This window comes from Corvus kubaryi, unplaced genomic scaffold (assembly GCF_017639235.1).
Source record: "Corvus kubaryi isolate FWS band 111438036 unplaced genomic scaffold, C.kubaryi_AGA036_p1.0 37353, whole genome shotgun sequence".
Classification (NCBI taxonomy): domain Eukaryota; kingdom Metazoa; phylum Chordata; class Aves; order Passeriformes; family Corvidae; genus Corvus; species Corvus kubaryi.
The window spans coordinates 4,133,939-4,161,883 of record NW_024581115.1 but is presented as its reverse complement, the minus strand read 5'-3'; the positions used below and the strand labels follow the sequence as shown (position 1 = coordinate 4,161,883).

Genomic DNA, 27,945 nt, shown 5'->3' with positions numbered 1-27,945 from the left:
CCATCCTGTGTCAACCTCCTACGTTCGGGTGTCGCATGGCTGACATCCTATCAAAGAGCTCTGGCTGTGTCCAGAATTTTAAGCAGCTTTATAAATAGTGTTGCTCAAACTGCCTGTGTGTGCAGAGACTGTGAACGACTGGGGTAGACCAAAATATTATTGGTTTAATTTTTGAACCAGTCCAAAAATGGGAGCAAGAAAGATTAGAAACCTGAAGTGTAGAAACACCCGTGGATTATCTCCTTCCTCTGCAATGCCAAGCGTACATCTGGGGGGTCTGTGAGAGAGGCAGCGTTGCTGGAGATGGCAGGCTGTGAGACTTGCAAGGCATGAATATGTGAATCTTTTTAAGGCATCTGAAACCATTCTTTCTCTCCTACTTGCCTGACGTCTTCCTGCTTGCAGGTTATGCTGTGTCTGAATAATTGTGAACAATTAGAAGCTAATATAAATGGCTGGTTTGTATTCACAGCAGCAGCAAATGAGCTAACCAGCTGGAAAGCAGACACGGTGATTTTCTGTTGATGTGTCTCCCTCTTGTTGTTCCCTGGCAGTTTTTGCAAGGTGGATTTTTTGCTGTGGGCTAATAAGGAGTTTCTCCTGCACGCTGCTGACCTGATTGCAAGGGGAGGGAGGATGCTTTGTGCCCTAGCACAGAGTTGCCAACAACCCAGCAGAGTCCAGTTTGGCTCAGCAAAAGAGCCCACCCTGGTTTGCTTCAGGAATGTGGAGCAAAGGAATATTTTTTGTGGATACACTCTTTATTCCTACTCTCAAATATATAGAAAGGTGAGGTGCACCTGTTGTGCCTCGGTAATGAATTGGCCAGCAACAGTCACGCAGATTTCCTCACAGCATCCTTTTTGTCCTCTGGAATGGCAGATGGAGGTCTGAGCAGCCCCACTCTTTCCTCCAGGCCTGGCAGTATGCCCCAAATGTAGCTCAGAGTGGCCAGTGACTAATTTCTGTGCCACTGATGCTGTCCAGATGGCATCCCAATCCATCCAGGTCCAGCAAGAACCTGGAAAACCTGTTGCATAATAATTGCCATCTACCTCCCAAGGCAACAATTTGAGGAATTCTTTTGCTTCAGGTAAATAAAAGAGCTACTGGACAGACTATTTTTGCACACAAGGAGGAACACAGCTTAATTGGCAAGTTAAAACAGTGGGCTGGTGGGAATCCTGGGAATCCAGACTGGAGGCTGAAATGGGATTCTCTTCTTCCTGTCACACTGGATGGTGTCAGCATCCATGTGAGCTTCTTCTCAGGGGATTTTCTTCTAGCAGTCAAATGCATTTCCCTTAGACCTTATGGGATGCTGCCAAAAGAGCAGCACAGCCATTGCTTTCACCTGCGTGGTCAGGTGTTCACCAGGGTGTCTGCAGCCATTCCTTAAGTCCTGTTGGAACCAGGCGTCTCCTGACACGCTGGGCTCGGGGCTCTGTGGAGCTGCTGGGCTCCTCACAGCAGTTTTCTTCCTGGGGATTGCTGGCTCTGATCTGTCCTTTGGGTGAGGCTTTACTGCGGGAGCGTTGGGGCAGCCTCTGTGAGCAGTGCTGGCTGATGTATAGGCATAATGCTGTCCACGTTCCTGCTTACTGCTCCCAACCAGCTTTTCCCGTGCATGTAACTCCGGTCTCCTGCGGTTTTCCTCAGGTAACAGTGCCATCTGGTGCTGGAGCACTGCTCTTGGTCAAGCCTTCCTCAAATACTTAGGCAGAGGTGGTAGGAGAGTATTGCTTTTGATCAGCCATCGCACTGTAAAAAGATGGGAGGGGGCGTCCTGTAATAATCTGTAATAATCTGCTTTTGGGACATTGCACCTGGCGATGATCCTTTTGTCTTTTAGCAGTTGATGTTCCCAAAACTGCTGTATCTAGAAGACTGAGTACATGAGGCAAGAACTGTAAACACTGAGAAGGCAGATAATTTTTTACTATAAACTGCTGCTAAAAACTAAAATCCAACATTTAGATTAAATCCTGTAACTGGTGACATCTTTGAAATATTCCCCATAGGACTCTAAGTGACTTCCTAGTCACTAAATCTTCTCTTGAAAGATCTTTACATATTTTCTAGTCATAGCTATGTACTTTTAAACTTTACTCTTCTATATCTTTATGCTGAGCATCATTATGTTTATGCTTTCTGAATAATTTTTACTTTATTTTTTTATTTTATTATTTTTATTTCCTTTAAAGTTTTGTAAACCTTTTTGCACACACAGGGTTTGATTGTGTTCCCAGATGAAAGTCCTGGTTATTGGTTGATGGCAGTGGGTATATGGAATGTACTGTTTGAACAAACAGCACTTGATGACAAGGTTGGCTAAAGTCAAACTCTTCCATAATTTTTTTTTCTTTGGGTACCAGGTTGTCTTTGCTGCTTTACCCCTTTTTCAGGCGTTTAACCCAGGCTGACACATGTGGGTTGTGTGGTGGTGGTCAGCATTTACACACCAGATAGAAAAGTGAGGCTGAGGATACTGAAAAGCTGAGAGTGGCTGTTGTTTATGCAGCTTTGCTTGTCTACTTCCAGGATCCTCCTCTCTCCCAACCACATTCTCTCTTCTGGGAAATGCTCCCAAACTTACTTCTTTTCCTTTAAATAATAACAGCCCAGTAACCTTCCTGTTGTCTTATCTTCCTTCCCTTGAATTACTGCCTTGTACTTTGTTTTCAGAGTGGTGCGTTCACCAGGCCAGGCGATCTGTGTTGTAGTGTTTTCCAAAATGTCATGTAAATATGCAGAGCCACAGAAGTGATTTGTTGCCAGTAAAATAAATAATACTTCTTGGACAAGGGAAATCCAAGTAGAAGATTTTTTACTTAGCAGAAGGTTTCTGTTAGAGCCAGATTCTTCTGCTCCAAAGCACAGCATTTACCCAGGTTATAATTAGTGTGAACTTTTGTTTCATCCGATGATTTGTTCAGACTTTTTAACTGAATTCCACCTCTTAGAAAAGGAAAATAGAATCTTTCAGTGTCTTTCTGCCAGAAGGCTCAAAGGTGATATTTGTTAGGAGGAGGGGAAGATCCTACATTGTTTGGTTGTGACTGAAGGACCAGAACTTTGCTGTGGAAGGAGTTTTGTACTTTATTACCAAAAAATAATGTGGAGGATAAAAATAAAATAAAAAACAATAGGTTGTGTGGTCAGAAACATGGTCAGGAACAAAAGTAGCTGTAAGTCCATTGCAGGTAGATGTGAAAATAGGGGAGACTCAGGGATCTTCAGCTTGGAGTTGGAAGGGACTCAGTTGAGTGACTTCAGGTTTCTGTGTCTCCATAATATGTCATAAAGACAAATTACAGAGCTGTCACTTTGTCTTACGAGAGCTGCAGGTCCCCAGGGAGGCTCTGCAGCATTGGGAGATTCAGAACTAATGACACAGCTGCATTTTGAAGCTGCTGTGTTACAAGCCTCCCTGCACCTCTAGCAGTGTCAGAAGGGAGTAGTGATGTGGAGGCAGTGATCTGGTTCTTATTTTTCAGCTTGCCTGGTCTCTTGTGGGTGTTGCAGAGACTTCTCTGCTGCCTGCCATGAACTCGCTTGGTGTTTACTCAGTGACTACATGATGGCAGGTGCTGCCTGGCTCTGGCAGCCCTGGATACAATTTGTGTGTAATTAGATAAAAAATCATGTTCCCTTAGAGCAGGGGGTTTCGAGTTTTGTAGATGTTCAGCTGGTGACAGGCAAGTGTGTTTTAGAGCAGTGTGTGCTGGCCTGGGGCTGGAAACTGCTGTGTTCATCCCTACCACTGATGGAATCTTCATGAGCTAATTAGGAAATCCTGCTTTAGGCCATGCCTCTTTCTTGTTTCGTGAAAAAATGTTATGTTCAAACTGTAGCATCAATCCACAGTAGTTTGCAGGTAACAGGCACTACTTGGGGTTGGCTTAGTGGTGAATCTTAGCTTCTGCTGCTGTGGATGTGCTGAATGTTGGATGATTGGCAGATTCAGAGCTGCTGGTTGCATGAACAAAAGAATTGTAATCTGTGATCAGGTGACTGCCTGCAGGTAGAGCTGCTGCGATGCAAAGCTGTCTTGGTTTCATCTTAGCCTCTGTGAAGTGTTTTAAAGCATTTATTTCAGATCAGGGGAGCATTTTAGCACCCCCCCCCCCCCCGCTCACGCCTGTTCTGTCCTTCCTGTGCCTGAAGTTAATCATCAACCTGACCTTTCACAGAGGGGTGGTTTGCACTGCCCAAAGCAGCCTCATGAACAAGCTTTTGGACTCCTGCACATAATACAGGAAACAAAGATCCTGTTCACTGTCCTTCCCCTGCTTTGACCAAACCAAATGGAACTGTGTGTTCCTGAGTCACTCAAGGCTTTTGAGAGTTAGTTCAGTTGTTCATATTGAACAATTTTTTTAATCTCCTGATGCAATTCCTAAGTAACTCCTAAATATTTTCTCCTTTTGTGATTCTTTGAGTGCTTTCAGATGACAAGCAGTATCATGGTATTATGAAAATACGGAATGATGCTAAAGTAAAGAGGTAAAAATCTGTGTGCCTACAGGTTGCCCAGAGGAGCTGTGGCTGCCCCATCCCTGCATGTGTTTAAGGCCAGGTTGGACGGGGCTTGGAGCAACCTGGATCCCTGCCCATGGCAGGGAGTTGGAATGAGATGGTCTTTGAGGTCTCTTCCAGCCCAAACCATTCTATGAATTAAAGGTGTGAGTTATGTGGCAGAGCTGTGACCAGCTCTGTTGTGTGGTGGTGTTGGAAACCACATACCACTCTGGCATTTAATACTTGTGCAGGCAAAAGTTGAGACCTTGCCCCAGAAGGGTGTAGTTCTTCTGTAAGTAATGCAGGAATCTCCACAGCCTCCTGTCTCCAGCAGATTTTGAATTTTTTGTCTGGAAGAGCCACAGACTACTTGTGCTTGACATGTAGGAGTAGCCAGGAGGTGTCACAGGCAGAACTTTTGTACCAATCAGTGCAAAAGATTTATTTTAATATTTTTGCAGCTGCATCCCTCAAGGGTTGTTTTTAAAACCCTCTGTATTGTGTAGCTCATTGTTCAGCTCTTCTGGGTAGTAGAACTTTAGTTCTCAGGAGTCTTAAGTTTCTAGTAGTCTGTCTTCAATCCCATTCTCCCATCTTTCTTTCCCATAAAAACCCAGCATGGTTGGAAACCTCCAGTTAGAAGTGAAGCAACATGTGGCACTTCAAATGTCACAGTGTTAACCAAATGTGAGCTTCCAGGGGATTCTCTGCTGTTGCTTCATCTTCTCTCCTCTTGCTTTTTGCAACTGCTCATGTGCCATGCAAGCTGATCAATGTAACAGAAATCTTTCACGGGAAGTGAACTTTGGATATGGAACATATTTTTCCAAGATGTGATGCCATTGGTGATGTGTTGATACTGAAAAGATATTAAAATATCTTGGCTTCAGATCTTCTGGGTCATTGAATTTCTGAACCTTTGTCATCTAACTTGGTGTATCCATGCTATATTTGGACAGCTGACTTGCTTTTTTAGACACCTCATCTAGATTGAAAATAAAAACAGCTTGTGTTGAGTTGATTGCTACACTACTGTTTTAGCTGAAGTGAATTTGGGTGTGTACTCAGACCTTAGAGTTAAAAAAAAATAAGAACTGGGGGATGCTGAGTTGGGTTGGCTGCTGCCAGTTGTGCTCCCTCCTGCCCACTTCCATAAGCACCCATCCCACAGCCATTCCAGCCAAGGCAGCTCTGGAGCTGCTTTGTTTTCTCCTAGTGCCTGGGGCTGGAGCTGGTGGTGGCCAGGAGCTGCTTCATGTAGTAAGGAGGTTTCCTCTTAACCTCCAGTAAGAGCCTGGCAGTAGTCCCAGGCACAAACCAGTGCATCTGGTGGAGATTTCCAAGTCACAGCTTCAGGACTGGAGAAAAGGATTTATTTGCTGTCAGGTTTAGAAACCAGGCATGGGAACATGCCTATGGTACATCGTGTCCTGTTTCAGGTGCTGAGACACTGTCCAGGTCTTTCAAAATCCTTCCAAGGAGCCTGTCTGTCAGCACAACGAAGCAAGGTTTTACCCTTCCCAGCACCAGATGTTTGGATTTAGCTTTAACTGGTTATGGAGCGTGGTACTGAGGTTTGGAGAGCTCTGTGGTGCCACGTTATCTGTTGCTGCAGTAGTTGTTTTCCCTGTAGTTTGCTCTTAACCTGTGGGTTTTCTTCATCTTCTGAGCGCTGATGTTGCAAGTTCCCATGGCGGCTTCCAAGCTCTCAAGTAGGTGCTGTCCATGTAAACAAAAATGCTTATGTGGGGATTATAGGACACTGACAGTCCTGGTGACCCTGGAGGAGTGTCCCAGGGAGGGGATTAATTTTTAACTCCAGAACAGATTAGATATTGACTTGCCAGGAGAACTCTCCAGTTCAGTTTAAAAAAACCCCTCCATCTCTGTGAGTCTAAAGTTCTAACTGTTGATGTTGGACAGAAATCAGGTACCTAGCTCATGTCTCCTCCATCACAATGTTTGTCCATTGTCACAAAAAAGACAAGTGTGACATGTTTTCTATGGATAAAACCTTGGCTTGACTCAAAAGGAGGCCATAAAATGGTAATACATCTGAAAGGCATTATGATTTTTCCCCTCACACTTTCTTAGTCCCGTTGAGAGAATTCAAAATAGCTTCACGAAATTGCAAGTAATTTCTTCTTTTTAACTTTTTTTGTTTACAGTTTTAGGCACAGAGCCTGGGAGCAGTGATTTAAATGAGATCAGTTTTACAAGATGTACAAAGGGAGGGTTGGGACCTGGGAGATGGACAAGTAGCCCAGAATGAATAGAAGTGACAGGTCTGTGCAGGTCACAGCCTGGCCTCCCTGCCCTCATGGTGGCCACTACTGTCCAAGTCCTTGTTTAACTCAAGAGGCAGAAGCAGCTTTCATAGTAGATCATTCACTTCTGACTCAGTTGGATAAATGTCTCAACCATCATACAGCAGTTCAGGTCAACGTACAGAGTTTCATCTCCAGCGTTGTGCTTTCCTCCTTTTTTTTTTTTTTTTTTGTGGTGCCTTGTATTCTCATTTTTATGAACAGTTACCACTGTGTGTGTGCTGCTTTTTCTCCTCCATCTGTATGAGCTTATTTCCAGAGCTCTTGTTTTGGAGGATGGAATTTAGAATGTGTCTGGAATAGAAAGTGATGTTGTCACCACAGCGATTGCGTTGGAGGTAGAGGCTGTGGGATCACATTATCACCTTTGAGCAAATTTTATTCTTTATTGGTCAGAAGTTGTAGTTCTTTAGGTTGGAAAAGACCTTTGAGTTCAACCCAGCACTGTTGAGCCCACTGCTAAATGATGTCCCCAAGTGCTACAGCTGCACACCTTTTAAATTGCTCCAGGGATGGTGACTGCCACTGCCCTGGGCAACCTGTGCCAGTGCTTGACAGCCCTTTTGATGAAGAAATTTTTCCTAATATCCAGTCTAAAGCTCTCCTGGCACAATGTGAGGCTGCTTCCCCTTGCCTGGTTACTTGGAAGAAGAGTCTGATGCTCACCTGGCTACAACTTCTATCAGGGAGTTGTGGAGAAGGAGGAGGTCTCCCCTGAGCTTGCTTTTCTCAAGGCTGAGCCCCCCCAGAATCTGAGACAGCACTGGCCGAGTGTGAACTTTAACACTGTGAGTCGACGTTGGCAGCCTTTATACTGCATCAGGTGCCCTCTTCCACAGCCAGAGTCCTCTCTGTTGCTGGGCAGCTGAGCAGAAATGTGGCTGTAAAACCATGACTGATCCGGGTGAAACGTGTGCTCCCAAATCCGTGTGTAGTGAGTGTCTCAGTGCCAAGGTCTCCCGTCCTTCCTGGTGTCCCAGTACGGGTTGAACCTGCAACACAGAGCAGTCAGCTCCTCTGAAGGAAGGTGTGTCCTGGCATATTTGAGACTGACCAACCAAGGACTGCAGGTCGATGCATTCAGGTTCCCTTCTGTGTTTGAACTTGTTCCCAGCTTCTGGTTTTGGGATGTTTGGAGCAGGGGACAGTTTGTCCATCCCTACCTCCTGTGACAACATTGCCTACCTGGAGTGCCATGTGGCAGTAGCAAACCAAAATGCTGTTTGCAGGCAGAATTGCACCTTCTGTTTCTCCTAAAGTGGAATACCAAGACTCCTGCCCCATGCAGAAAAGAAACTATGTGGGAGTAGGAAAGGAAGGGATGTGCTGGCAGTAAGCATGAATGTGTTGTCCTTTCTCTTTTGTTGTTTAAAACATTCTGGGGGATGGTGACACCAATAGCTGGAGCCTGTGTGGAAGTGGTTTTGTCCACTGTTGGGTACCAATGATGTTACAAGCAAACCTGAATTGCTAATTAGTGAATTTAAACCCTGCTTTAGGTATGCAGAGAGTGACCAGGGATTTATGCCACTACTGAGTACCTCCAGTACTCATTTTGTTTGGATACACACCAACCAGGGCTAGCTGTCCCTATATCAGTCTCAGCAGCTTCTATATTATTTGCCACTGAACTTCAGCAGTGATTGTTGCTTATTTACCTGCCACAATACTTGGCGTTGGTGGCTAGTTCAAATCATTGAAGTAAATTGCTCTGGTTTTGAGCCTTGTCAGAAGGGAGTTGTTGGAGAGGCAAATTGGCACCATATCTTGCATATGTTCAATGGAGTTGAGAGGTTAAACTCAGGGAGTTACAGTGGGAGTTCAGCCCACCCCTGCCCAGGGATGTTCACACCTCACTGCCAAATGGTTTGCTAAAGTGAGGATCCAGTTTTCTATCACAGACATCTCTCTCAACCTCTGCTGTTAATTTAAACAAACAAAACCCAAACCACAAAGACTTTGCTTCAAATGACAAGTTTGTAATAAAAAATTAGGCAAGTGGATGAAAGCAGAAAGCTCCCAAGGCTTAATGAGTTCATGCTCAGTGGAAATGTCTGTCCTCTCCCAGTCTGCCCAGTTCCAGGTGTGAGCCCTGATGGCTCCCTTATTTCATTTGAGGTGAGATGACTCAGCTGAGAAGGGGAACATGGTCTTGTTGATTCTTGTTCTTTATGCAGAAAATCAGAATTTGTGTACCCCTCCTGCTGTGTGGTTTGAGAGCATCATCAACCCTGCTGAAGTATCAGGTGTTCTCCAGATTGCAGCTGGTGCCTTTTGATGAGTAAATTTGCTGTAGAGCTCAGGCACTGATTCAGTGCTGAACACCAAGAAAGCATCTGAATAGCAAAGGAAGTAAAAGGGGGCCAGAGCTATTCTGCCACTTCTTTTAGCAGTCAAGGCCCTAAGGAACATAACTGACCGCAGGCTGGGTGTGTCATCCCTCTTCACCAGGGTAAAATGTGTGTGCAGTGATGAGTGTCTTTGGTTTGCCTTATTTAACATTTGTAATAGTGAATTTATTTTTTAAAAAGGCAACACAAAACACACATTGCATTTGAGGAGGGAGCCCAGCTTGGCATACAGGAGCATGGGACTCCTCAGAGCATCTCTGGGAAACTGCTATTTCTCATTCTTGGGGCTCTTACTGATGTACATGGTTAGAACAAAAACCCAGCCATGCTAATACTGCCTTTCATAGAGGTAAATATAGCAGCTGAGCTGTGAGGACCTATTTTAAAAGTGCTTGTGCCACAGAATTCCCTCAGTGTTGAGGGAGGGGGCTGTCCATCACATTGCTCTGGGTGTAACAGAGGACAGGTGGAATGGCTGAACTGTTGTGTTCAATGACAGCCATTCCAGCTTACTCTGGTCGGGTTTCTTGTGGGTTTTGACAGTCTTTTGTGACAGGACAGACCTGTGAAGTATTTATTGTTGATGCTGGCATTCTGCTTACTCCTTGGCTTGCTTTTCCTTGCGACTGAGACAGGTGGGTCTGGCACATGAAGCTGAAAATAGCTGTGCTGCCTTTAAAAGCCAAGAGACCTGAAAATAGGTTAAATATAGTCCCCCTGTAGAGAAAGCTTTATACTTTGCTTTGGGAAGAATTTGTATGATTGTATTATTGAGGAAGGATCACAAAATGGGAATGCTGCTTATTTACAGCTTCTGTGATGTACCAATGTTGACTAACCCAAACATATTGCTGCTGCTGCTGGGTAACATTGAATCATCTTGATGGTCTGGGTTCTTCAGAGGCTGTATCATAGAGAACAGTATGGCTCCGTGATGTGTTGAAACATAATGCATCAATTTAAGCCCTAATGCATTTTGAAATGAAAGTATCATCATACACTTAGAGCTGTGCAGCGAGAAAACTTCAGTTACAATACCCAAACTGCTGCTCACGCTTGAGTACTTACTGGAATGTGAATGTTGCAGCCCGATTCTGGATTTTAAAAGGCTGCCTGTAGAGTACTTACTTTAACAAATAATTTTAGAAAGCTGTATAAAAATTCATGTCTATCTATATATCGCAGTGGGATGTGGGAGGCAGTGAAAACACTTCTACAATCTGGAAATGGGCTTGTGGGCTTCAGGTTTCCCACTCCAGTGTGGTTCTGACTCCAGAAGTTGGGTCTAAAAGCCTGGCTGGCTGGGTCTCTTCCTCTCTTACTGAAAAATGCAATCAAGAAGATGATAAATACTCAGGTGCTATGGTTTGATTCCGGATCCTGTTCTTGGAGTATAGATTTGTCTAATTTAGTAAAGCAGGCTGTAAGCCAGGGAGTGGGTTAGGATGAAATGCTGACAAAGCACAGTGGAGTTCAGGCTGGGGATGAACAAGGAAAAGCCAGGAATGCAGCAGTAGCAACAGGGTGGGCTCTGAAAGTGAGACGTGAGAGAGGCTCTGTCCCTGGTGGTGCATTCATGTGGCACTTCCCAGAGCACGGGGGGTGTCATTAGTATGTTTGCAGGGCTCAGAGTGATGTACCAGTGCAAATAACTTCTGGACCACTGAAATGCAAATGAGGCTTCTCCCTGTTCAGCAGAGGGAGATTTTAGCTGAGTTACTGGGAGACTGAGCAAGCCTGAAATTGGAGTTCAGTCTTGTGGCCTCCCTTAGGACATCATCCCTCATGTAGCATTCCAGTGTATTCAGTGGCAGCTGCACTTTGTAGTTTTAAGCTTGTTGAAAACACTTAATGAAATAGCTTGCAAGTAGTCTTGAGGCCACTGAAACAGCTGGATGAAGGGCCACTTCTGGAAGGGCATCACTTGGTTAATCACTGGAGAGTCATCAAGTGATACGTTCCCTGGTGCCCACAGGTCTGTGTGAGCTGCTCTAGGGTAAGTAAGGATGGTCCGACCACATCCTTTGTTGCCAGAATGAGCTCTTTGCCAGCAAGTGCTTTAGCAGGAGCTGGAATAAGCAGTGCTTTGGCTTTATCCATGGTCTTATTGATGTTTCATTATGTGCATAGACCTGAGAGCTTTTAAGTGCAGAAACAGCCATTTCTTTTCCTTTTTTTTTTTTTTTTTTTTTTTCCCAAGATAAGTGCTTGCTGCAGTGGATTTGTCACCTATTCCCCTGCCAGCCAAGACTTCTTACTGTACAGGACCTTGCTCATGTGTCCCAGGCCAAACAGGCTTTCCACAGATATTTGGGAGTATCTTGGGTGAAAAGCATGCAGGATGAGACACAGAGCTGTGATGTGTCTTCTGTACTACATAGACTGGATGTGGGTAGGAAATGATGCGTGGTGCAGGCAGAGGAAGAGAAGAGGAAGACTTGAGGGGTTGAGTGAGTCAATGTCTGCACCCTTTTTGATGTGTCTGCTGACTTAGAGCACAGTTGTGGATGGATCCCCTGGTTGCTGATGTCAGATCTGTCAACTGGGTTTGGCAAATGTGCCAAGGGGATTAACTCTGTGTATGGAAGCGCCTCAGAATCCTCCGCTGCAATCCTCCTCAGTCTGGAGGGCTGGGATACTGTGCATTTGTATTTGTCATGTTATTTCTGACTGAGTATCATCTGGGGTCACTAAAGCAAATCTCTCTTTCTCTCCTTAGCTGAAGCTTGAAGATCGCTCAGTGGTCCCTCGAGATGTGGTCAGACACATGAGCTCCAGTGTAAGTGCTTTTTTTTTTTTTTTTTTTTTTTTTTGTCTCTTTTTGACTGTGATACTGCTGCATGGATTTCTAGGACTTGCCAAATTGCCTGAATGGAGCTGGACAGTAATGCTTTGAGCATGTTCTATTTTTAGGTTGTTGGATAGACTTAGCTGCATCCAGTGAAAATGGAATTCTGCTAAGGCTGCCTCTCTACAGTTGGATATCTGCAAAGGTCTCCTGAGCAAGCAATCCCAGTCATGGTCAGGGAAGGAGACAAGAAGCCTGTCTACCCTGCCATTCTTAAAGTTTTACATTAATCCATTCTGAGATGTGGGGACAGTGGACCTGCTCTCCCAGACCTAACAGGGAGGTTGGAGTGGGGGCAGATCCCAGTTCTGCTGCTTGCCTTTGCCTCTTTGTGTGCTCTGGTAGAGAACTTAAAGGGAATATATTCAGACACACCTCTCAGTCTACAGTAAGCAGCATCTTTTCCAGCTTCTCCCAGAAATACAGCAAACCCAACACTGCTGGAGCATCCAACACAGCTAGGTGGACAGAAAGCAAGCTGGTTCTTAAACAGCAGCTGAGAAGTGTTCCCTTTGCTCTTTCTGGATGCTGTTCTGTGTCCCAGCCACTCTGTTGCAGTTGTATGGCACTTGTGCCTATCGGAGATGTGTGGATTCGGAGTTTGTATGGGGAATACTGGGGAGGTGGTTGGGTATCGATGATCAGATGGGATGTGCTCTCTTTAGGAGCTCAGCAGGGTTGGTGGTTTCTTGCTGTGGCTCAGAGCTAACCTCTAACCCTGAGCCATATGGCCCTGCCATGTGCTTGCCTCTATCTTCTCTTGACTTGCTTCCAGCAATGTGGCTACCAAGGCTGTGATGAAGGAAGCAGCTGGCCACTAACTGCTGTAGTTGCACCACATGGTGTGCAGCCTGGTGCAGGGATAGAGAAAGCTATTCTCTGACCTGGCTGCCTTGTTTGGGTTTTTGTGGTTTTTTAAATGAAGCCTTTTTTTGTCAATTAGTAAAAGTAAACCCACCCCTTTTTCACAGAACATTACAAAGGAAAAAAAAAGGAATGAAAAGCTTGAATGATAATTTGAAAATTGCTGAAGCAAAGTATTTCCTCAAGAAATTTAATGGTTGTTTGAAATGGAAATTTGAAGTCAAGATATCCTTCTAAAACTGCAGCTCTATGAAAGAGTTCCAATCCAAAACAATGAGCGGGTAGAAAATGGAATTATCAGTTGTTCACAGTGTTGTACCTGGCACAGCTGGAGCCTTCAGTATATTCTTCTCACTCAGGGGGATACTTTGAGTCCTATCTCTCAGTTGTTTGCTATCCAGTGCTTCTTAAATTCATTTTAAGCTTTCAGGACAGCAGGTTGTTCTTCTCTTGGCAAACATGGATGTGCTGCTTTTGTTTGCAATTTCCATTCTCATTTGAGCAGAAATTGGCTCCCCTGGCTTGCTGCACATGTTTTGGTATATATGTACCCAGCAGTTGTCTTGCACATTTGTTTTTGTCCATTTGCATGTTCAAATAATGATATTTGCTTGACCCTTGTGGCCAGTAACTTCATTTTTTAAATTAATGGAATGGTGAGATTGTAACTCAATTTCTTACCCTCAAATGTTTTAAATGTTAGTGGTGAATTGAACAATAAACCCCTTTTATCCCAAAGAAAACCTTCACCTGCTAACAGATATATTCCAAAAATTACAGGAGCATTTAAAATAGAAAACCTGCAAGTGTTAGCCTGCCAAATTCAGGATGTGGGATGGTTGCCCTGCACCAGTTGGCCTGGCAAATGGAGAATGTGGAATTTATTCTGTATTCAACACAGTCTTTTAGGGCTTGTTTTTAACCTTGAGCGGGAAGGACTTGAAATCCTCTGTTCCTCAAGAGAGGAGAGCTGACTCAAATCCATGTGCTTCTCATCGAGCACTGAGTGTGGGGAAAGACTGCTTCAGGGGGAAATGCATAAAATGAGATCATTTTCACTGAATACAGTTGGGCCTGAAAGTCTAATCCAGCTGGATGAGAAGCAGGAAAAGTGGAAGAGTTAATTTTTCCAGGTGATATGCTAATTTGGGGAAAAGGTAAGAAGTAGGTCTGTAATCTGTCAGACACCTGGATTTTGTTGCTTCAAAGGATGCTGGGCTATGCTGTCCCTTTTAAACAAAGGAGTAAGGGTGGTGTAAAGATGCTCTTAGAGAAGAGATTGCTGAGGGAAAGAGTAGAAGGATGGGAGGTAGAAGATACGGGATTGAAGGCTATGTTTCCAGAGCTGCTGCACTCTGGGAGGAGAGTTTGCTGTTCTGCCTTAAAGCCTTGTCTCTGGTGGGGAAGGAATCCATTCACTGCTTAAATACTCAGTGTGGTGCATGATGTCAGGGTACCAGAAGCAGCTGGAAGAAGGTCTAGGGAGTGCATTTAATTGTGGAGTGAGTGGGGCTTGAACCCATCAGCTCTCCTCACTCAGTTCAGTCCCCTCCCTTTTCCAGTTCTGCTGTTGGGGTTGATGGAAATGGATTTTTGTTAACAGAACTGTGAAATGTCAGCTGGTTTCATTTGGCCCCTCCCTTAGTGAGATCAGCTAATGAAAGGATGGGTGTGTTTGAGCTGTGCCAGGCTGAGGACCTGCCGTGGAAGATGAGACAAGTTGGCAATGTCTCTTTTGGGGACTGCACTGCTGAGTGCTGCTATAAACTCGGAGTGATTCAGCAGAACCCCTCAGCCTGCAAATCTGCCTGTGTGCAGGCTAATGTTTCATGTGACAGGGAAGTAAATAAACTCATAATAAAGGAAGGTTCAGTGGCATGTGAGGGAGGAGAACTGTGACTCAACAGCCCTGTAGGTCCTGGGGTTGCTCACAACATTGATTTCTGCTGTCCTAACCACAGACAGGGCTCTGCACTTGCTCAGGCATTTTATAACTGGAAGGAGAAGCGAGCTGAGCTAAACCTGTTGCTTTTGGCCATGACAAATAGCACCCAACTGTGTTAGGTGGGAGTCACCTTTAGGGTGGTGCGGGTACCTTCTCCGTGGGGAAACTCCAAGAACAGACAGAGGGTGTTGGCATACATCAGTGACTCCAGTCCTGGTTTTATTGCTTGCTATACTTTCACCATCCATTAAAGGGATTTTAGACCAAGAGACAATGTGATACACAGAAATCACAGGTGCTGGATTGTATCCTGTCTCAGAGCTGCTGTCATGTTGGCTGCTGATAAAGGAAAAATTAATTCTGAAATGCGCAGTGCAGGGCAAGGAATTTGCTTCTTGAGTGTTTTTTGGTTCTGACTAACAGACTAAAACACAGGGCCTGAACTGCAAAGCACAGCCAGAGGATGGTGTGGGTATACTTACTTTAGCTTACTCTGGAGAAAAAGCAGGGCAGGTGGCTGTGCTGTAGCCTGGAGAAGCTGTGGGTTTGTTGAGCAGGTGCCACTTCTGAGCAGACCTCACTCATCCCACGGCTCAAATCGTGCTGGCAGCAGCTGTTGTGAAGCCAGTGTAGTTCTGGCCAACCCTTTTCAGGTGAGAGTGATGGTACAGCTCTGCTGGGCTCTTTCCTGGCAGCCTGTGCAGGCAACAAGCTTAGCTGCAGTCTGTCGTGATGGAGCTGAAGCTGGGAAAGGCTCCCTTTGCTTCCCAGCCCTTCTGGAAAGGAATGGGAGTGGTATGTGGAGCAGCTGGAGGGAATGAGCCCCTGCTGCTTTGGGGTCTGCCAGCCTGGCTCTCCCAGCCCTCCTGGCTGTGCTGGCACAGCTCAGCCTGGGGCAGGTCCTACTCTCCTGATCCCATTGTCTTGGAAGCCTCGGGGCTGCAGAGCACTGGGCTGGTGTGGTGTGAGGAGAGGACTTACCAGCAGGCAGGTGGAAAGCAAGCCAGCTAAAAGGGCTGAGCAGTCTGTCCAGGAATTACCCAGGACTGTCTTTGCTCCAACTGCTCATCCTCAAGATGAAACTGAATGAGTTGAACACCAGCAAACTTCTGAATTCCCACAAGGGCTGCCCAGGGCTCTTTGAGTGAAAGCCCTGACTAAAAACTTCCCGGGGTTGAAAGAACAGAACTGAGCAAACAAATCCACTTCTTGCAGGATATAAGCCCTTTGAGTGTTGTGCTCAAGCTCTGCTGGAGCAGAGACCTTGATGTTTGAGATAAGGACAGCTCATACCAGGGCATTTGCCATGCTGGCCCTCAGTCAGCTTTGATAATGGACTTGTGGTCTTTAATAAATAAGAATATCGATTGTCCCAGCTGTCAGGAGGCCCCGGCAGCTGCTGCCTTTGACAGTGTTTGGGTTAGCAGCCCTTCCTTGAAGGCCTCCACCATATGTGTGAGCAACGTGCACATTGTGTGCTCCCTGCCAAGCTGCCCCCAGAAGGCTCCTGACAGCATGCCTTCTTTTCTTTGGGACAAAAAAGATTAAAACTTCGTTAAAAAGTGAGAGAGATAATGACAAACCATCTTATAATTAGACCAACTGTAAATTATCTGGCTGCAAACCTTGAAATTTGACCAAAGGTGCCAGATTTTTTTTTTTCAGTATGGCACAAAATAAAGGCCGTTTATACTGTCCTGCAAAATTATGTGAGTTAAAGTCACAACAGCTTTAAAGAATTTCTGTTTTGTTGCTGATCTACCCCTGCCTTTGCTGACTGAGCAGTACCTGCACATTGGTCCTGTGGAGCTGCAGAGATTCACTCAGTTGAACAGAGCAGGGAGCCAGGCAGATTATAAAGCAAGTAAATACTAATCACCTGATTTAGTAAGGTCTTATTTGACCAGGTGCAGGACTCTCTGCTTTAGCAGCCATTTCAAATTCTAACTGAAAGACTTCTAACTGGGAAGAAAACACTACAGGTCTGTAATAGTGACCTCACCTTCTGAGCTCTCATAGTGTTTTGTGAAATGCCCTTGCAGAACAAGGACCTGAAGGGTAAGAGGGGGTTTAGTTTTAAAATTTATTTGTCTCTTCACTTACGACTTCTACAAAACACATACATCTGTATGTAGGACCTCCCCTAGGTAACAAACCCTTTTTCCCCTTTGTGTTTTCAGGACAGTCAGTGTGGAACTGTAATTGACGTCAACATTGAGTGTGCTGTGAAGCTGGTGGGAACCAACTGCATCCTTTACCCTGTCAACAGCAAAGACCTGCAGCATATCTGGGTGAGAACACAGCCAAAATCCACATGGGAGCCAGGGCTTGGTGGTTTGGAGGGATGCTGCTGTACTTCAAATCTGTCTTGAAGACGAAGCATCCATGTTGTGCAAGATGCATCTGCAGCTTGGTTTTATTTTAAACTTGCTGCAAGCAGCCTCCCTGGGAGAAGATGATGCAGCATCTCCTCATCTCCCCATCTGTTCTGTGTTTCTCATCACATTGCTGAGACCAAATTGTTTTGAAGGGCTAACTGACATTAAATTCTGTGAGAACTTCTGCACTGAGTGTGGAAAGCTGGTGTAGCAACCTGACCGGGGCAGCCCATGGCTGTGGCCCAGAGCTGCTGAGCTGCGACACCACTGCTGTTTAAACAGGCTATAAAAATGCTGAGATGAGTCAGGCAGATTTCTGTTAAGCTGGAACAGTCTCAAACATATCTGGTTCTCTCTTTGAGTGGGTAGGTGATTTCCAGAGACCAGGTGGGGTAGGATTTCATCGTTCTTTTTCCTCTGAGAGAAAGAAAATTTGGGAGTAAAGAGCAGGAATGTCGTAACTCATCCCAAGTCACAGCCTGTGGGAAGACAGTAGGATGTGTGCTCCTCTGGGATGAAAAATTAGTCTTAGTGATGAAAATTGGCTCCAGCTACAACAATTGATATTTATAAGGTTTTGTTTCCTGTTTTCATCACAGCCTTTCATGTATGGTGACTACATCGCCTATGACTGCTGGCTGGGCAAGGTCTATGATTTGAAGAACCAAGTTATCCTCAAGCTCTCCAATGGTGCCAGGTACTTCTCTCCTTCCTGTGGAAGACTGTCCCCTCTGGCTTTCACAATCCTGATCTGTTTTATGAGAACAAGAAACAGTTTGGGCTTCATTTACATAGTGATAAGTTATCTGCTTGCATAATCTTCAGATGTAGAGCAAGAGAACACATCTTTCTCTGAAAACATTGAAAGTCATTGACAGCCCTTTGGAAAATCTGTAGTCTGAAAGGCGACAGTTTTTTTCAATCCCAGCAGATCAGTGCTCCAGAACTAAAGCACACTGGTCTTTAAACTGTGCTTCTCCTCTGCAAAAGTAGCTGTTTAAGATGGGTGGTTGTTCCAGACTACTTCTCAGTAGGAGTGCTGCAGGGGGAATTCTTACCTTAAAAAAAGGGTCTGTGAAATTCTGGAAACTTGCAGGCTAGTGGTTTTTATCACAGATGAAAAAGCAGCCCAAGATAGAACAGCTGTTCTTTTTCACTGAATTTTTTATAAATGAAAACACAATCCAAAGTCTAGAGAAGGATTTAACCAGAGATACTGAAAGAAATATTTGGTGAAATTTCTGCAAAGCCAGCAGAAAGATCTGAATTCTGTTCCTCTTGCATGTGAGACAGTGACTTGTGTGCTAACCCTTATGAATTCACTACATCCACTCTGCTACTGTGGCCTGTCTTATCCAGCAAACTCTTGATGCAAGGGAAGGAAGGAACCAGTGGAGGGCCAAGAGGCGTATGGGCCTGGCAGCTGGGGAATAACCCATCTGTCTTGTAAATTGAGTGTTGACATTGATGTTTAAAACACAACAATCAAATCCACAATCCTGCAGCCAGCTTTGAGTCTAGGAGAAGTGAGTAATGTGAGATGATTGGTGGATGCATCTAAGAGTTTGACTGTGTTACTGTGCAGTTAACCCAGGCTGGAAGGTTCTTAGGTGTATGTTAAACTGGGAGTGAAAAATAGCCACACATCTCTATCTGTAATGCCTGCAGTTACTGGTGCAATTTAAAACCTTGCCTGGAATCTTGTACCAGCTCCTGCACAGCTGTGGAAAGTGAGGTAACTTTTTGCAAAACCTCTTCTTAATGAATCGTTTGAAATGCCACCAGAACTCACTCTGGAAATGAAGCTATTACTGAAGAAAATATGCCCAAGTTGCCTTTAGTTCCCAGCATGGTGTGAGCAACAAATGGGACCTTTGCAGCAGACAGATCTTGTCCAGCACCCAGACTGTTACTTAGCTTGGTTTTTTACATGCTGAATGTGACCTTTAGATACCTTTAATGCTTTTACAGCTTGTCTATAACCAGTTTTTCTCCGGACCATAAAAGCTCAGTGATGCACTGCTGGGTGCATGGCCAGACGTGCTCAGGCAGTGTCAGTCCCTCGGGTGCTGTTTGCTTTTGGGGTGGATGGCTCTGGGAATGTGACAGGCTGTCTCCTGTCTGCTTTCCAGGTGTTCCATGAGCACGGAAGATGGAGCCAAGCTGTATGATGTTTGTCCCCACGTCAGTGACTCGGTGAGCAGCTGGGTCTCCTGAGGAGTCCTTCTGATCAACTTTGTCTTGGAAACTTCTTTGTGCAGGAGGGAAGGAGAAGGCAAAATTTGTAGGCATTTATTAATCCTAAGAATTAAATGGTGTATCACAAACAGTAACAGTTTAAAGGTGATGTTAGTAATGAGCAGGTTTTGAGGAGGTATTACAATGAATACATCCAACTGATTTCTGTGTAAACAGCTTGTGTAATGTGCTGTCAGATGGCTGGTGTCAAGGCAGTTCACTCACTGCTCCTTCTATCTGCACATGCTTCTAAAGGCTCTTACTCCATTTACTGCTTTCAAAAACTGTTCCTCTTCTGGAAAAAGGCATTTTGTTTAACAGGTGTTCTGCTAGAAGCAGGTTTTCAGATCATGTAAAATAATGTCTCCTGTTACCGCAGCCCATGGCATGCTTTGAATGGAGCCCTGCCACCACACTGGCATTTTCCAAATCACGTAGCAGGGAAGGTTTTGCTGGCTTTTGGGCAAAACAGTTTGCTGTGAGTTGGGACCTAACCTCTCTCACCTTCAAAGGCTGATGACAGCTTGCTTGTTCTTCCAAAGGGCCTTGCTGCACTCCTGGCAGCAGTGTTGGGAGATGACGGAGGATGACGTGTGATCCTTAGGAACTAGCAAAGCACTGAGCTCTTCTCCTTCCTAGCCTTCAAAGCAAAGGTCCCTTTGATCTAAAACTGCACTTCTGCTGAAACTTGATGGCAGCTTGTTGAAGAGTAAATGGAATATCAGTTCAATAGGATGTGCTGCTGTGGTTTTCTGGTTCTGTACACAGAAGGAGTGGTCTGTCGCTCAATGTTCTCCAGTACCTCAGTCTCTGCTGCTTGGGTTGTGCAGTGGGTTTTCTGCTCACTAAATAGATGTCGTAGCAACATTCAGCTTCTGGTTACCCGATTTTGAGATGGCTTGTTTTGAGTCAGGCTGCCTTTAAAGAGTACATAGTCCTCTGGGGAGTCACAGCTTGGGCTGAATCACAGGCTGTCTCCAGCGTTACTCTTGATGCTGTGCTCAGAATTGCTGTGTGTTAGGTGCTTACCTGACTTAGATCTTGTCACGCTGCTCTTATCCCTTCTGACAAAGTACAAGACTCGATGCAGTTTTGTGCACAGTATTTTATCTACCCTAAACTGCTCTGTCCGCCCCCACACTGAATCTCAGTATCAGTGGGAAGGAGTTCTAGGAAAGCAGTTGTTGTGTTTACTGTCCTGTTTTTGTTTTCAAAGAACTGTCATATTAACTAATCCACCTGAGACAGGAATAATACACACTTAATTTGACAAACAGAGGAGTGAAGGCACACTCTGCCTCTGAAAGCTGTAGGTGGTTGAATTAGAGCATGGAAGAGAGATAGATGTCCTTGCCCGGCTGATCTGGGCTACCTTGTTAATGAGAACCTCTCTGTGGAAATAGGCATCTTTTGTTTCTTACAAGTACCTTTGCTTCTCCTGCACCAAGTCCTGGTCCTGTCTGAATATGTGACAGAGCAGGTTGCTATAGGAACTGCTGGGCTGCCTTCAGGAGAGGATGAGCTACAGGAGATGGGCATCTTGCAGACTTTACCTTTATAGTTAATTTTACTGGTCACAAAAGATGGAAGGGAAATGCTGGAATATTAAATCTTGGAGTCCTTTATGCTGCTTTTCTCCCCTCCATTTCCCCCACAGGGTCTCTTCTTTGATGATTCATACGGCTTTTATCCTGGACAAGTCCTCATCGGGCCATCTAAAGTGTTCTCCAGTGTGCAGTGGCTCTCAGGTGTGAAGCCTGTTCTGAGCACAAAGAGCAAGTTCAGAGTGGTGGTGGAAGAGGTAAGGACTGACACCCTGACACATGGCCACCTTCTGCCAAGCACAGTCCCAGGCTGGCTGTTTGGAGCAGAGTCAGCTTGCCATGGTAACCTCCCAAGAGCAAATGTGCTGTGGCTGTGGTGACAAATTTCTCATTGGGCACTGGCAGGACTTTTGGGCATCCTAGCAAGGGTCCCTGCTGGAACCCTGTAAAGTGATCACGTGTCAGTACACTCAGAGGGCAGTACTGCTGATCATTAGGGTAGTAGGAGCACATCTTCTATTGAAACTTAATGCTGCATGCTGTCCAAAAAGGGAGAAATATTGCTGACTCTTGGGTTAAAGAAGGAGCAGCTCCAAATCCATTACCATATTTCTATGTGACATTGGACTGCTGATCTATATGTACCATAACTTCCTTCCCAAGCCACTTGTCTTTCCTTGAAGCTAAAAGCTGTAGAATCTCTGCATTGTCAGGAGTCAGGCTGTGGGGACACTGGAGTTGTCCTGGATGTGGTGAAACTGCACTTGCCCATATTAAATGATAAAAGCAGGTTTGCTGCTTTCCTCTGTGTAAACTTTCAGATCTGAGACACTGGTCTGGGAAAGTCTCTGAAAAGTTAAATTGCCTTTTCTGTCATTGCATTGTAGGTACAGGTGGTAGAACTAAAGGTTACTTGGATCACTAAAAGCTTTTGTCCTGGAGGTACTGACAGTGTGAGCCCTCCTCCCTCGATAATCAGCCAGGACAAGCTGTCCAGGTGAGATCCCTTGAAAACCCCTTCTCACTCCCAGCACCCAGGCCCTGCACAGGCTGTGGGTGACAGGCCTACCAAGTGAAGAGACACAATGCTGCCGTTTCCAGTGGGTTTTTTTTCCATGTTGCATACCTGCATATGCCAGAGCTTCAAAAATGCAAGATAACAATTTCTGAATTAGTTTAGCAGATACTTGAGTTACCAGGACGAGGGCAAGCATCCCACTAATGCTAAGTTCCCTCCAGCTGACAGGTGCATAGAATGGTGTCGGGCAGCAGCTTCCTTCTTCCCTTGTCCTTTCACTCCTGCTTGGAGCAGGCTGCATCTCCGTGTGGGGCTGGGGTGGGGCTCAGGGGTGCGGCTGCAGCCAAGGCTGGTACTGAGGCAGTAACTGGTGCCCTCTGCAGGCTGCAGCTGCCAGAATGGGCTGGGAAAGCTCAAAAGACAAGTCAGATGAGCAACAGCACTGTCAGCGTGGGTCCTGGCTGGGGCTCATGTGCTGGAGGGGAGTGGCTTTCAAATGACAGCAAAAAAAACCCAAATATCTCTTGGCAGCTCTCTGGGGGGAAGGGGGGAGCTCCAGGGAGAGGAGTGACTTACGTCCCATCCAAACCCTTTGTATCCCCACCCAGTCCCTGGTGAGATTCCTGCTTCTCCTTTAGAATTGTGTGCCTGGAAATTATTTAGTGTGGTGTTGTGCCACCCCTGAAGCAGCACTGTTGGTGTGAGGCCATGCCAGCCTTGTGAAGGCCATGGGCACTGCTGGGTTCTGTTACTGTTCTGTGCTCATGGCTTTCCTGTTCTGCCAGGGTAAAGCGTCTGGGGTGCTTTGACCATGCCCAAAGGCAGCTTGGAGAAAGGTGCCTCTACGTGTTCCCAGACAAAGTGGAACCTGCAAAAATCACCTGTGAATGTCCTGAGAGGAACTGTGTCCTGGGTGAAGGGTCAGTTGCCAAAAAGGTGAGTTGAGGGGTTGAGGGAGGCATCGACTGCTCTAAGCATTTCTGGTCACTGTGGCTTTTAAAGCAGAGATCTTCCTGGTAAGTCATGTGGTCTGAAATGTGACTCCTGAAGTGGTTGTGAAGAGTAATGGCTTGTTGTTGCCAGCAGAGGAGTCACCTTGTGGAGCAGTCTGACTGCACTGGGTGAAGCAGGCAGCTAACACCTTGAGAGAGCATGAACAGGGCCTCAACACAGAGCTGTCACCTTGCAGGGGTCAAGTGTGCTCTGACAGCTGGGACTTAAAAATATGTTGTTTTCGTAGCATTCTCATGGAGCTGAAATGTTCAGTTAAATCCTTGGCTATGGTGAAACAAGGAAATTGTTTTTGCTTCCTAGGCCAAGTGAGTCATGCTATGGTCTGTACCTGCTGGCTGTGGAGCCATGGTGTTCCTAGAATAACAGGATGTCATCAGTGTGTAGATGGTGACCTCCCTGCATGGCTGTGCCTGTTACACAGATTAACTTGTGCAGCTTCTTGTGACCTCCCATAACAAAACAGTTCAAAACATGCTTAAAATAAGCTAAAGGAGCAAAGCTCACTTTCTGTGGGCTAGTGCACTGCTGCTCCTGAGCAGAGCAGTGTGAGATGCTGGTTTGCAGAGTGCTCTGGTGCAGGTGAAATTTGCAGAGCCCCATGGGTGCACAAAGCTGAGCATTCCCCAGGTTGGCTGGCAGCCTGCTGAGTGTTCAGGCCCAGCTCTGACCCACGTCTGCTCTCTCCAGGTGAGGCGGCTGCTGAAGAAACAGATCGTGAAGATCATGTCGTGCTCTCCAGAGTCTCAGAGCACCAGTGAAGCCCCTGACAAAGAGTCTGCTGCAGCTGCTGACCAAAAATCAGAAGAGCTTAAGCCTGATTCCAAGTGTGAGCTGGATGACTCTTCCAACAGTGCACCAAGTCCTGGGGAGAGAAAGGAGGAGCAGCCTGAAGAAACAGGGAAGGAGAAAGGGGGAGCAGCAGTGCGGCAGCAGCAGCCTCCCTTTCTCCTGAAGGATGAGGGGCTGCCTGACTACCGGCTTCAGTCCATGGAGCAGGATGCTGATGATGAGGCAGCTGATGACACCGATGACACCAGTTCTGTCACCTCTTCTGCTAGCTCCACTGCCTCATCCCAGAGTGGCAGCGGCACCTGCCGCAAGAAGAGCATTCCTCTTTCCATCAAAAACTTGAAGAGGAAGCACAAGAAGAAGAAGACCAAGGTTTCACGAGAGTTTAAGCCGGGAGACAGGTGAGCTGCATTTCCACACCCACGTGCAATTGCCAAAATCTCCCTTGCCCAAGTGCTCAGATGTGAAGCACCACCTGAACTCGGGTGCAGGATGATGGTGAGTTTGGGCACCACCTGATAGTAACTGCCAGTGATTATCTTGTGATGACTGTGCAGTGGCCTGTGTGGAATCAGCTTGGTCTGAGTCCAGCTTCTGGTGAAACTGGGGCCACGTGACGTGACACTGATGCTATTCCGTTTCAGCTGTGCCTCAGGGCATCGACAGCATATCTGTGCTGTGCTAGGCTCTGTGTGCAGGGAAAGAGGTGAATAAAGATCACACAGCTTAAACATGACGCTAATTGGTTACCTTATTGGCAGCTGCTGCAGAGAGGCTGAGGACAGACCACGGAGTGGACAGCTTATCCTAGAGAGCTGTCTCCAGAACAGCACAGAGCTCTGGGCTGGCAGGTGGTAGTGCTGCCATGGTCTCTGTTATCCTCACCCTGCTCTGCAGAGATGTGCAATTTTTGCCAGCGGTATACTTCTTAATATTAGAGTTTTTTAATGAACAAATTGCACTCACTTCTTGAGAGCCTTGGAGGAATTAATTTCAGTAGCTTGGGGAAGGGAGCACTGTGTGTATCTGCCCATTTCTAGATAAAACTGGATCTCAGCAGCTTTTGCTTTTAATTTAGGAGTGTTTAAACTGTTTTCATGGGATGCAAGGATGTCTGACAAGTGGTCTGCCTTGTCTGTTGGCTTCCCTGGGCTGCTTAGTTGTGTACAGATCCTGCATCAACTGGCGCAAGAGAACATGTGAGAATTCTCCTAGGAAAGTGACATTATCAGTATTCAAGGGATCCAGCAGTTTGAGAATGTCATGAACTTCATTCGCGTTTTGTGTAGGTATTTAGCTTTGCCTGTATGCAAGGGGAGTGGTTCCTGTAGTCCTTGTGGGTTCTGAAGAAATTAGATTTGAAGGTCACAGTGCCCAGCAGAGCAGTATCCAAGTGAGAAAAAATGGGAGTGTGTGATAGAGTTCCTGGGAACAGATCCTGGGTTCACTCCTCAAGTCTCACTCCCCCACTGAATGTCTCTGTTTTACTGAAGGTTTTGCTAAAGAGAGCTTAGCTAGAGCACCTGGTGGCTCCCTGCACCATACAGGCAGTGGGGAGAAATCCCTGTGGCAGCCCCAAGAAATTCTGGTGCTGGATCTGGGCAGCTCAGTACAAGGAGATGCAGAGACAAACATGAGACAGAGAGTAGGAAATAGAGGCTTTTCCAGCACAGACTGAGAGCCCCCAGCTGATGCTGTGAAGGGTGCCTGTGGCAGCTGGGCACGGCTCAGTGTGAGGGGCCAGTGCTGTTGAATATTTCTCTGAGGTGCTGAGGCCATCAGAGATGTTCTACCAGGCACTGCTGAGAAATGCCGAGCGCTTGGGCTGCCTGCATTTGGTCACCACATGTGATGTGTCAGCTCGTGGGCAGCTCTGGCTGCAGGGGCCAGCTCAGCATGTGGCTTTGCCATCAGTGAGTGACCTGCTGCAGCTCTGTGCAGCACACAGACCGCTGGATATCTTTTACTGAGGGTATACGGGGATTTTTATTAACATCAAGTCTTGATTTTTGTTTGAAGCCACATACACTGCTGCAGACAAGACTGCTTCATTTCCTTACTCAGCCTTTCCACTCCCATCCTCAGCTGCATGTCCTGTGTCCCCCAGAAACCATCTTGTTGCATGTCACACACACACTTGGCCTGTTACAGACCCTTCTCTAATAATTTCTGCTGTTGACTGCTGGCCCTACTAAAAACTTCATCTTAAAAATATTTCTCTGACATTTGTCAAAAGAAGGCTGGGGGCAAACAGCTGTATTTGCCTATTGTATCTTCAGATTTGATTCTGAAATGAGCATAAATCCAGCACTTGTGTAAAGGGAAGATTTAAAGTCATGGGATTTGGTTTGTTCTGTGCTGTAAGAGAGACTAAATTAGTGGAGGGCTCATTAGAACAGTGTCCAGCTAGTCTGTCCCTCCTGCCCCAAGCACTTTGCCTCCTCAAGCATCCCTGTCAAGCCCCATAGCAGAGAACCAGCATGTGGTACACTGTGGCATGTTTGGGTTTAATCTCTGAGCTGCAGAGACACATGTGTATGTTTGAACCACTGGGAAGGACACTTTTCTCTTTTAAACAAAATCCTTTTTGCTTTGCCCACATTCAGTGTGTTGCCTCTTTTCTTTTTGTTTTGTTTTATTCTCTCTGGAAGGGCTGTGATGATTTATCTTTCCAGTCATGTGTTCTTCTAGTTTCAAAGACTCCTCAGAGCTGTCAGGCTGGAAGGTGCTCCAGTGGAGATGATCTCAAGTTTCAGACTATTTGAAGCTCCTGTGATGCTGCTGTCAGGGGCAGAAAGTGGGTGCTGGTAGATGCTAATTTGCCTCTGTAGGAATAGAAGTGAGCTCAGCAGGAGCTCCCTGGAAAGTCAGTCCTCCTTCAGCAGTGTAACATCTGCGGCAATTGAGAACCCATCAAAACAAAGCCTGCTGTGTAGCTGCTTCCGTGGGCTCTACGTGGGGTTTCCTGACTTGCTTCCCAGCCTGCTGATCCACGTACCTTAGTGTTGCTGAGGTCCATCTTGATCCCTGATGTTCCCTTTGGTAACTCAGTGCCTTTCTGTGCTGCCAGGGTTGCTGTGGAAGTGGTGACCACGATGACTTCAGCTGATGTGATGTGGCAGGATGGCACCGTGGAGACAAACATCCGCTCCAATGAGCTGATCCCTGTCCATCATCTGGACAACAACGAGTTCTGCCCCGGCGATTTTGTGGTGGACAAAAGAGGTATTGGGCATCAAAACAATGCTCTTAATTGCAAAGTATTGTTCAGTCTGGATCCCCTAATGTGCTCTGTAGCTGTTAGTGCTCAGTTGAGGTGGGCACCTGACAGGGACAGCAGTGATTCAGCTGACTTGGCAGGAATGGCAGCAGAGAACCATTATTTACATACCAAAGTTGAACTATGACGACAGGAAGGATGGGGAAGGAATAAATGACAAAGAGCCAAACTAGAATTTTCAGTATTTCTGCAGAGCAAGGGTTGCCCACCTTGAAAGGGTCAACAGCTCTGAGCTCTGTCACAGAATGAGGGGAGAAACAAACAGCTCACCTTGGGCTGCTTTCTCTGTATGGCTGATCTGTCATGACCCTTACATTTTTTTCATGGGGAGTTTTGTAATCCAGAGACATCTTCTTGAATCACTTCTCTTCCCCAAACCAATTGGTGATGCTAGTGAGGGCCGTGGGACAAGTTCAAGGAGAGTGTAACAGCTTCTGGATATGAAATATTGATGCCACCATCTGGCTCTCAGCTCCTTTTCTAGCAGGGGTAGACCTTCAGCATTGGGGAGCAGAAGACAGGCTGGGAAGCAGGAAAGCTGGCTTAGCATAAATAGAGACTGGTTTATGTGGCCATTTCTGATGAGTAATAGTCTGACTGGTCTGGGTTACACACAGTCTGTGGAAACTAAAGTTACCCGTCAGCTCCAGCTCTACCATTCTAGTTTGGCAACAATTTTCACTGTGTAGGAAGAACTGTTTTTCCTCATGCCATTCACAAATGGAAGGCTTCAGCCATGAGAACCCAAGAGCTGACAGCCTGAGTCACTGAGCAAAGTCTGTGCTCCTTTGCCTGATTTGTCTGTTTTCTTCCCTGCCATTGTGACCA

General features: G+C 46.0%; 1 protein-coding gene across 1 annotated transcript in view; it reads left to right on the top strand.

Annotated features, from left to right (window-relative positions):
• The window catches only part of UBE2O (ubiquitin conjugating enzyme E2 O), a 62,362-nt gene that overhangs the window by 21,414 nt on the left and 13,003 nt on the right, over positions 1 to 27,945 (top strand). Inside the window, exons 2-10 of the mRNA XM_042032631.1 lie at positions 11,919 to 11,978; positions 17,037 to 17,147; positions 17,834 to 17,931; positions 19,367 to 19,430; positions 21,130 to 21,273; positions 21,904 to 22,013; positions 22,820 to 22,970; positions 23,736 to 24,238; positions 26,908 to 27,062. Of these exons, the coding sequence (XP_041888565.1) occupies positions 11,919 to 11,978; positions 17,037 to 17,147; positions 17,834 to 17,931; positions 19,367 to 19,430; positions 21,130 to 21,273; positions 21,904 to 22,013; positions 22,820 to 22,970; positions 23,736 to 24,238; positions 26,908 to 27,062 (1,396 nt within the window). The remainder of the gene's footprint in view (positions 1 to 11,918; positions 11,979 to 17,036; positions 17,148 to 17,833; positions 17,932 to 19,366; positions 19,431 to 21,129; positions 21,274 to 21,903; positions 22,014 to 22,819; positions 22,971 to 23,735; positions 24,239 to 26,907; positions 27,063 to 27,945) is intronic.